Source organism: Zerene cesonia, chromosome 17 (genome assembly GCF_012273895.1).
Source record: "Zerene cesonia ecotype Mississippi chromosome 17, Zerene_cesonia_1.1, whole genome shotgun sequence".
NCBI lineage: Eukaryota > Metazoa > Arthropoda > Insecta > Lepidoptera > Pieridae > Zerene > Zerene cesonia.
This window is the reverse complement of record NC_052118.1, coordinates 5,406,880-5,417,395: the sequence shown is the minus strand read 5'-3', so window position 1 is coordinate 5,417,395 and position 10,516 is coordinate 5,406,880. Positions and strand designations below refer to the sequence as shown.

Here is a 10,516-nt window from a genome sequence, read left to right as displayed (position 1 = left end):
AGATTATGGCCTAAACCCTCATAGGAGGCCTGTGTCCCATCAGTGGCAATATATATGGGCTGATGATGATGAATCTAAGTGGTAGCAACACTGATTAAAAATAATTGGAAAAAGTATATGTTTGCATAAACATAATATTATAAGAATTGGCTAGTAGTTTTATGAGATGAAATGAAGATCCTTACCAACCTTAGTTCTACGGACTTGAGATACCTTATTATTTTTATTCAAAGTAAAGAAAAATTAAAGCAATTTTTAATATCTTCATAAAAAACGTTTAGTTTACATTATTAACAGAAAATAACTTATTATACTTCTGTTACCTATATATATATATATATATATATATATATATATAGGTAACAGGTATATATATATATATATATATATATTTAATGAAATATAAAATATCTATAGATTTTGGAATGCTTGTATTTATCGCTCATTACTTTCGAATATGTGAATATTAAATTTATATGAACGTTAAGCATAAATCTTTACTAGTATATAGTTATGTTGCTTATTTGTTTCAGGTAGTATAATGGGTGACAACAAAAAAGTATTCATCTCAGATATCTTGCGAGCTAATAACAAATTAAATAACAATTTATATGACTTGATACACGTTATACCAGCAAAGCCGCTACCTGCAGATATTTCGAAAACACCTTCATGTGATTTTATTCCCAAGTGTGACAAATACTATGTACCTAAGAAAAAAATAAAGCAAAAGGTTAGAACTGTTCGTAATATACGTGAACAGTTTGAAACCGATGTTTACAGTGATTTGAATGCGGAGCTGGATAAACAGCGAAATGTTCTGCTCCGTAAAATAAGAATTGGTTCAGCTAGGGAAGAAGCTACGAAAAAAATAGCAAAAACTGTAATATGCAATGATTTTCCTGTATCTAAAGATGTTTGGCATATGGTGATAAACCTTAATCCTGAAGGCCACACACATTCTGCTCAGTATGCTCTTTGGAATGGCAAAAGTATTCAATTAAATGGCAGTAAGGGTGGAAAACATAAATTTATTTTTAAATACGATATCGGAGAAAGTCGTCACGCTAAGAAACCTCCCACTAAACGAAATTTTTTTTCTTATAGAAAACAGCTCCTACAGAGCTCGTTATTTGTTAAATTTAAGCCTGGTCCTCTTTCGAAAAAAAAGTTACTGGACTCTTCCTACCAAAAGTTTCAATATGGTAACGTAAACTTAGTAAGCTTACCGAAACCAGCTTTAGACATCCAGCCTTCTTATGGTGGACAGTTAGGACCAGAAATGACCACATTTTTAAATAAAACTTTCATGAGAAACTCGAATGGGGGAATAACTGAAAAGTGGGCTGACTTTTCTGTTTCTGTATTAGGTATAAATAAAAATGGTTGTCCGATACAAACCAATGAAAACAATACTATAACATTTGATTTACAATATCAATGTTGTCAAAATAGAATATTGATGAGAAATTCTACATTTGAAGGTTATGAAAAAGGGGATGTGATTTCAGTTTTAAAAGCAGAGAGTGATATATCTTCAGAAGTAAAACATGTAATGAGGAAAATTCTAGATTATGTCGAATTTAATTTAGACGATGATAATCTTGTTAAAACAGAGAAAGATATTCTCACGGATATTTCAGCCAATACCCGAGAAAAGGTAAGCTCCGATATTTTATCAAAAGATAAATGCAAGCGAAGATATGGAGAATTAGACCGACTTGATGTAACTATAATAAAAATACCTGGAATTGATAATGGTAGTCCAAAGACGTGTAATAAATTATATTGTACTTTAGGCTGTATATGTGACTCCTTAGAATTCCCTTGTACCTTAAAAACACACTGTGGTCGCTTGGAGTGCATGTTTAAATGTCAATGTTCGTTTTCTAAAACATGTGATGATTTGCAATCTTTACATGAATTGATCGACTTGGATAGTAAGATGTTTAATTCCAAACTAGCAAAAGAAGAGCAAAAGTTTCGTCAAACTGTAGTTTTATCAGGACAAGGTAGTGTTGTCTTGAATTCCCAAAAAAGGGATTGGAAAACATCAAAAAAATATGCTGATTTCTATAGCAAAATGTGTTTAAAGGAACGAAAGATAACGAAAGAGCTACGCGTTGTAACTCGAAAACTTGACTGCAAAAACATTGAACCTTGGTGTATGGTTCATAATTTGTACAAATGTTTCTGTAAAGGTAAATTCACGGAAAAGGCGTTACCCGAAGTTATGGAAGTCCAATCATTAGACGCCGATAATAATGAGGCCGAACAGTCAGATTTGATTTCTGATAAAATAAGTACAATTTCTTGTGAATCCTCTGATCTAAAATCTAGATTAAGAGCGCGATCAAAGCAATCTGAAGAAATAATAACTGTTAAAGTCCCTCCAACATCCGATAGTACTGAAAAGTGCGCAAGGGTAAAGTCTTATAAAGGTAGGAAATTTAGCAATTGTTATTATTTGGAAACTAATAGAAAAATTTTGGAGATGGAGAAAAATGATCGTAGTTTATTAAAAAAATTACTGACTACCATTTACACGTGTGATGAAAAAGAATGTTCTCAAAAAGAATTGCATACTCTAGAAGTCGGTCAGCCACCATCGAGTCTTCGAGAATTATTAAATAATGTCGTCCAGAATAAAATAGAAAGCAGTTCCACGGAAAACATTGGCGATTCTCTCAATATGTCACAAAATGCTATGCAACGATTGCCTAATAAAACTAAGTTAGTTGCATGGTTAGAAGCTAGTTATAAACAATACAAAGAACGTACTGACCAAGGTATTGTAACAATGTCCCTAGATCCACCTAAAATTGGGAAAGTAGCCTTGTATCCATGGGAATTCATACTAAGCCGATATCGCGAACGTAAAAATTTGTTTTTAATTACTAAACAAAAGCCGTATCGTATACTTATGGCTGTTAATACGAAAAATACGTTTTTTGAAAGTTGCATAAATATTAATGATATTGCTTTAACCGAACTTGAAAAATATCCAGTAACAGTGAAAAATTTGCTAACAAATGCTACGGATTTAAAGGACAATTTCTGTATATTGTGTGGACTATCACATTGCTGGGAACTGATTGGGTCGGTAACAAAAGTAAACGAACCCAAGATAAATGAGACAGAATTAACTACATTCAATTGTGATAGTGATAGTTTAGATTCCGATAGGGAATCATTTAGTTCCAGTTTTGTAGAAGAAATCTCTCAAGAATCTTGTATAACAGAAAATGTCAAAAGCTTACAAGAAAAGGAAATACAAAATATTACAAATGACTCGGATTTATCAAAATGGTTTGTAATGACTGTTGAAAATGATTTTAATGAAATACATTTTTACCAAAAAGGTTTCTATGTCAAGTATGATAGTGTTATAAAGGCTATAAATGTGTCACGACTGTCAGGTAAAACCGTAAGACTCTCATCTTCACAAAAATGTGCCAATTCTCTGACATGTCCACAATTTGGAATTTATGCCACACCTAATGAAAATGATCTTAATGTGTTTATTGGTCCATACGAGCGACACGAACCCCTTGGTATAGAAACTATAAAAACTGATATTACAAGAGATAATTCAAGACAAACCAGAGGCACTTGGATCATGGTAAATACAGTGGATAATGTTAGAATTATCGATCAACCACTAGCCTTTTTACCATCAACCTATGAAAAATGCGATATGATTTCATTAGAAAGTGAAATGGTATCTGAAGAAAAGAGCGCTGAGCAAAAAGAACAAATTACCACTAGTACATCAGAAACTATAAAATCCCTCCTTAAGAATAAAGAAGACCAGAAAATCATTAAAACTGTCAAACCTATTAAAATAAAGAAACCGAATGACTTATTTAACCTTATAAAAATTCACACACAACCATCCGTCTCACAAGAACCTAAATCATCTATTGAAACATATACGAGTCAAAATCAAGAAAAAATAGCTGCTTCTAGTAATTCAAACAATACTCTAGGAAACTGTGAGCTTGTTAAAAAGAATACTAAATCTTATAAACCAGTTGCTGAAATCGCTCCTCAAGTAAAGATTGTAACACCTAGGAATGAATCAACTACCTCGTCTACTTTCGAACCAAGTATGTTTATATTAAAGCCAGAAGAGATTAATAAGAGGTCGTTACTTGGTCAAATAACTGCTGAAGCTTGTGAATTTGAACAAACTAAAGAGTCTATGGAAATGGATATTGAAAACTTTTTAGCAAATTCCAGCGTTTGCAAAATTTCGAATTCAGATGTTTTGATAATTTCGGACGACGAAGACGTTGAACAAGATACAATCAAAGATGTTTGGATACAATCTACAAATGTTGAAAACCTAGGATGGATTCCTGCAAAACGGAATAACAATAACGATGTGTGCTTTGAGTTTCCTGGCTTTAAATGTACAGACTTCTATCCGGAAGATGAAGCATTTCGAAAGTTGAACTTGTAAGTAAAATAATTTATAAGACATATACATACATAGACATATTATTAACTATACTTGTTAACTAATATAATAAATAAAATATTTCAGGGTGTTTTCTAGAAAAGTTTATGTACCAAAAAATTTTCAAATGCAGTGGGAAGTGGTTGAAAATCAGATGGATCTAAAATTTAAAAAACAATTAAAATCACAAGATTTGCGACCAGAACTTGTAAGTAATGCTAATGAAATTTACTTATTGCACAGCTGCGCCGGGGTTGACCCGGGATAAAAATGAAATGAAAGATGGCTTTTTATTGTTAAATAATTTTTATAATCAATTCAGTAGATCCAGACGTCCCTACAACGGCAGAATCTTACAAATTCACAAACTTTACATCTTTATGATATTACTATATAGAATAACACTTAAATTTTGTGTTATATCCACAAAATAATAAAATGTTACAGCAAGTCATTAAATTGTTACAGGTTATGACAAAACGAGGTTTACGACATAAACATGAGTTGATGGAGATATTGAAATCTAAGAAGAGGTTATCAGAAACGGCACCTAAAGCAGTAGAATTCGTAAAGGTGAGTCACCTATGCCTTTTTTCGTTAAAATAAGACAAATAAAAGTTATAATACTTCCATATCAAACAGACAGGCAAATTGGTGTAGAGATACCTATTTATTTAAGGAATTTTTCATATAGCGAACATTCATATTTTAAGTTGGTAGACATTAATATCATAATACAGATAGACTACCCCGTCCTTAGTGATGAAATCGCTTTAGTGCCGTTAGAAAAGTAGACGGAACCATTTTTTTTATAGTCCATCGAAAACCGCAAACAGAGTTGAGAAAAACAGAGTTTCAGGCAGACATTATATATACATATTTTTTTAATATAGAGGCGAAAATTAATTATGGAACTAGAAGATGCTACGAGTGCGATGTTAGAAGATAATACTAAAGAACTTTTAAATAAAACAATCAGCAATAAGGGTGTTTTGATAAAAGCTTTATCTGGTGCAAATAAGGACATGAGGGAGGAAATGTCTGCGAAACTTAATGCGCTCTTATCTGATTCAGACTGAACGTAAAAGCGGCGAGGTTTGTGTGTTATGACGTATCTTAACATGTAAACTATTGTAGATTGGGATTGATATATAGTAGTTTGTATTTGCAAATATCTGTAAACTTTTTGTGACTGATTTTGTTTAAGACTGTTTATTTTTAATTCTTGCAAATGTACACGTCACCGAAAACCTAACAGTATATCTCTGTTATTTAGGTAATTTTTACAAATCTAATGTGTTGTATTTTAATTGCAAGTCAGATTGTTTTCCATGGGTACCTTTTAAAATAATGGACACTACATGACTATAAGATGTGACTATGATCTCAATATTTCTTTGAATATAGTAAATATTTAATTGAGCCTTTGTATTTTTACTTTAATTTTTCTTACTAGTATTAAGACTTTGCATAAAACAGTATTGGTGTCCTTTGTTAATTACGTGTACATTTTTATTGTATTTTTTCAGCAATTTTTTTAAATATAAAATTTTGTTCATGTTCCAAAGCTTGACACTGCAAAGTGTTTACGACGATAAGTTTTCTTATACTAAAGGTCCGGTTTTAAAATCCATTGAAAGCTGTATAATTTAAATTTGTAGATTTGTACATAAATAATAGATTTTATTATCGATTCAGTTGTGTGGACTAGTTGAAACTAAATATGTTCATCAGCAATTTTATTATTGAGACTTAACTAACAATGTAATTAATGTGTGGATAAATCACAACGCTCCTTTTTATTTCATAATTGCTTTTCAGAAGATTTGATTGTGTACCTATTAGTAAAATCAATAAATAGTTTTGAATTTTTTTAAGTAGGTATAACGTCGTCCACGTCCACCTTACCTTATGTTTTCAAATAGATAGATACGTACTATATTAACTAACTATTACTGATGTAATTCACCTTGGAGACAAAAGTTGCTTTCTTTTTAAGGAACCTGGAAGATATTTAACTAGAAAGTAACCCTTATGGTGAATAATTAAGTTAGCATAAGTTTATTTTATATCTTAAGTTTACGATATACTAAAAGGAGAAATATTAAGTTCATTGTGTAAGACTTGTCCAATGTCCAGTGTACAGTTAATAAATATAACAAAATAATATCAATATTATGTTCTGTTGGGTTTATTGTAGTTTATATATCTTAAAGTTTCCTATTTTTTCGACTATACGTAAGGGTAATAATAATTTATATGTCGTTACCAGTGAACTTTGCATGTATCCCATATTGTTCTTATTTGGAGTTTGCTTATTAAGTGTACATTGTATAAATAAAAGCTTAAACTTTCTCCAAGTTGTTAAATTTTGTTATCTGCCCAACAAATCTTATCTGTGATAAATAAAATAAGTTTTCAATGATTTGTTGTTTTATTAGCGGACTTATTACTGTAACTTTTTGACCCGTTTATATTAATAGACAACTTTTTATAATGTGTTATTAACCTGAGATTTCAAAAAAAAAAAAAATCCAACTAGAAGTTCGCATTTTTGTGGATTATTTTTATTTATACAACCTACTTATCTGTTTTATATAAGAAGCACTACGTACACATTACGAATTCACTTTCCACTATACAATTGGATTTAACTTTTTATTTATTTATTATCCGTTGGCGACGATTATTCATTGCTAAGCCAATGATCATTTATGAACAAAATGGCAACTGCAGTTATAAGTAAAGATGGGGAAAGCTCTACCTCTAGGTATTTAATGTATTAGCTGTATGAAAAATATATAATACTATGAATTATATATATTAAACATGTAACTTAATATAAAATACAAACAAACGAAAACACTTTACCTCTTTGTTATATTAGTATAAGTATATAATATTGCAAAGTATACGATCAATGTAATAATATTGCACAAGAAAATTACGATTATTGAGATGGGTTTCCTGTTTACTTTATACTCTATAAGGCTTCTACCAACGGTATTAAAAGAAAGACAGGTCATATTTTTATATTTTATTTAAATTAAAACCACTACATGATAAACCCTGAATTCATTATTTTTCTGAACCTGAATAAAAAGTTCGACATAATTACAAACAACTGAATTTAAATTGGATTGAACATGGCTCTGTATCTGCAATACATGTATGTCGCAGGAAAATTGTGCGATTATGCAGTTTACAAATGTTCGGAATTTTGTAATATGTTGAGACTTTACTTTTCCAAACGTGTACAAAGGCCGACGGAGGCAGGCTTCGTGGGCCTCCTGTTTTTGGGTAGTTAAAAATAAAACGAACCTAACCTAACCCAGCCTCTTGTTATAACAAAAAAATTCTGATTTCGAATTATAGGCATATTATGTATATATGTTGTTATATTTATATAATGACGATGCTATTTGTAAACGGCATAATTATGCAATTTGTCTGCGGCATATATAAATACGTAAGTAAATCATATGAATTTGTATACATAACGTAAAATGAAATAAGGTTTCGATGTTTTATCTTTTTAGACGACAGGTATACATATTATGTAGTTCACAGATTCGGAAATTACATTTTTTAAATAAGTAAATATTATATATTATATAGGTATTGCTATGTGAATAGAATGAGTTACATTATAGTTATTCAGCATTTAAACGAAAGGCATCTTTTCTTTCCAATAAGTTTAGATAAACTTAACCATACTACGAAATACACAAAGTACCCACATTTTCTAATACCTATAACATTCTATAAGGCTGTAACAGTAATTTGCTAGCTTGTACACGCATTTCATTTATTTTCTATGAAAATATACTTCATTACCATATTGATTATTAATTAACATCTATCTTAACTTATTATAAGAATGGTAGTGTAAGCATTGATGTAGGTGATACTATTTCATTGCTTTTATATTTATTGTGTAATTGTGTCCTGTGGATATACAAGTAATGAATGTAAGGTGAATGCGAAGCTTGTGTGAATGATAAAACATTTTATCTGAATTGTTCTATAAAAATACTCTCGGTTAGGAACTACGTATTGCCAACTCCTGCTAAATATGATAACATTATTTTGATACTCATTAAATAAATAAACTAATAACACTTTTATTATATATATTATACTCATGTGATATAGATAACATGCTTTTAATAATTGTGGACTATTTATTATTAAAATATAATTATGCACATGCCCTCAATGTATATACGAGTGTGTTATAGGTATATATATTATGCATGATTCTTCATTTGCAATTATGAAATTATCTGTGAATAAAATATACAATTAATACATTTTAAATTAAGGCTATAAACTATTATGATCAGATGTGATTTATTTAAATTGATTTCTTATAATAATAGAAACAAGGCAAAGGTCATAAGTTCATAACGGATATAATTTAAGTAATTTAACTATTCTAAATATAAACACTTAAATATAATCAGTAGGGTATGAAGATGTCGCCTTGAATCTTCAGTCTCATTAAAGACAATGTAAATGACAATGGATAATGACATGAACACAATGATTTTGAAAGAAATAAGGCAAAAATTTATACGCTGACGCCAGTCGTAAGATGTTCTATGTACTTACGTACAAAAAATTTGAAATAACCACTAGGGTGATGTACGTTTGATAAATCAACATTATCTATAAAATAGGTTACCTTTTTTTTACTTTGTGGTCTTCTTTTAACAAGAATTTTTAGATTCACGTTGAGGCTTGTGTGGCAACAAAATAAAGGTGAATTTCACGATAAGCTTTCTTTTCACTAAATTTACTTCAAAACTTTGTAACTTTATTTTAAAAATTCAATTATAGGTATAAACTGTACAATTAAACAAGGATTAATGTTATCTTTGTAAATTTTAATAAATAAAACTGATTTTTGATTACAATATGTACATAATTCTGCAAGAATTGTTTATTTATAAAACATAGAACGATTGATTAACAAGGCATTTTTTTGACTGACCCGACTGCGCCACAAAGAGTAGTGTGTCTTTAGCACGTTCGGTAATTTAAGCGGCTTAATGGTTTTTAAAGTCATCATCAAATAATTGCTCAATTTCGCTATTGCACGTAGTTTCGACAAACAAACGGTCGGCCTTGTTTTTCCTGCAAGCTCTTGTTACGTACAGTTCTGCAGTACTAGCAATATGTATCGTCAGCGTATGAACGGTTGTCGGTTAGTCTAGTCGCGTTGCGTGGAGGGGCGGCGCGGTATGACGAACTCGTGGTGCGCGCTCGCGAACGGGTTGGTCTGCGCGAACGTGCCCGCGCCCGCGGACGCCTGGCGCGCCGGCGCGCCCGCCCGCCTTTGTGGGGACGACCTGACATCATATTACTATATACTACACCATATAACCATATAACTATATATTGATACCCGTGTATCAACATAAGCCATCCATAAATTACGTCACACGAATTTGATTTTATATACCCCTTCCCCCTACTTGACACAGACTGTCACATTTTAAGAAACACTGATATGATGTTTTACATTATCAATTTTAAGCAGGTATTTTAAAATTCTAAGCCAAACAATCAGTTTTAGAGCGAGTACATTGATTTTAAATGTCGAACCAGAGTATATATTTTAAATCTTAACATGTGACGTCACCCTGCCAATTCCTACTGTCACATTTCGGTGAAACCCTATCCTTCCTTCACCATACGACGTCATTTATGGATGACTCCAAAGTACATATTTTACGCGTTTGTCCAAATTGTACGGTTACATTTAATACATGTGTCCCGTTTTAATACCAATTTAAATTTTACATCTGAAATATAGAATGTGTGCTGTCAGACCCAGACGTAGTGTTTCTTCGCTGGGGATCGAACAAAGAAAATCAAGAATCTCAAACGCTGACACGTCTCTGCACAATATATGATGAAAAAAATTCAAAGGACGTCCGTTCATGTTGTCATTCAGTTGAATTACATTACTGATAACAATATAGTTCCAAACTAAACAAAGCTTGTATCTACAAAAAATAAACAAGCGACACCTAATAATATACTAAA

At 31.1% G+C, this 10,516-nt stretch overlaps 3 protein-coding genes across 13 annotated transcripts in view; 2 read left to right on the top strand and 1 right to left on the bottom strand.

Moving 5' to 3' along the window:
- The window catches only part of LOC119833229, a 16,089-nt gene extending 9,202 nt beyond the window's left edge, over window positions 1-6,887 (top strand). Inside the window, exon 6 of the mRNA XM_038357155.1 lies at window positions 5,558-6,887. The gene's annotated coding sequence lies outside the window, so the exon portion shown is untranslated. The remainder of the gene's footprint in view (window positions 1-5,557) is intronic.
- LOC119833230 lies at window positions 1,650-6,884 on the top strand. The gene is made up of 4 exons (XM_038357156.1): window positions 1,650-4,461; window positions 4,550-4,670; window positions 4,931-5,035; window positions 5,356-6,884. Exons 1-4 carry the CDS (start codon window positions 1,865-1,867, stop codon window positions 5,539-5,541), a joined length of 3,009 nt encoding a protein of 1,002 aa, XP_038213084.1. The 5' UTR covers window positions 1,650-1,864; the 3' UTR covers window positions 5,542-6,884.
- A 599-nt stretch (window positions 6,888-7,486) lies between the features above and the next one.
- The window catches only part of LOC119833281 (MAP kinase-activating death domain protein), a 28,156-nt gene continuing 25,126 nt past the window's right edge, over window positions 7,487-10,516 (bottom strand). For all 11 annotated transcript variants that reach the window (XM_038357253.1, XM_038357263.1, XM_038357252.1 and 8 more), the window contains one exon: window positions 7,487-9,816. In XM_038357253.1, the coding sequence (XP_038213181.1) occupies window positions 9,673-9,816 (144 nt within the window). In that variant the 3' untranslated portion in view covers window positions 7,487-9,672. The remainder of the gene's footprint in view (window positions 9,817-10,516) is intronic.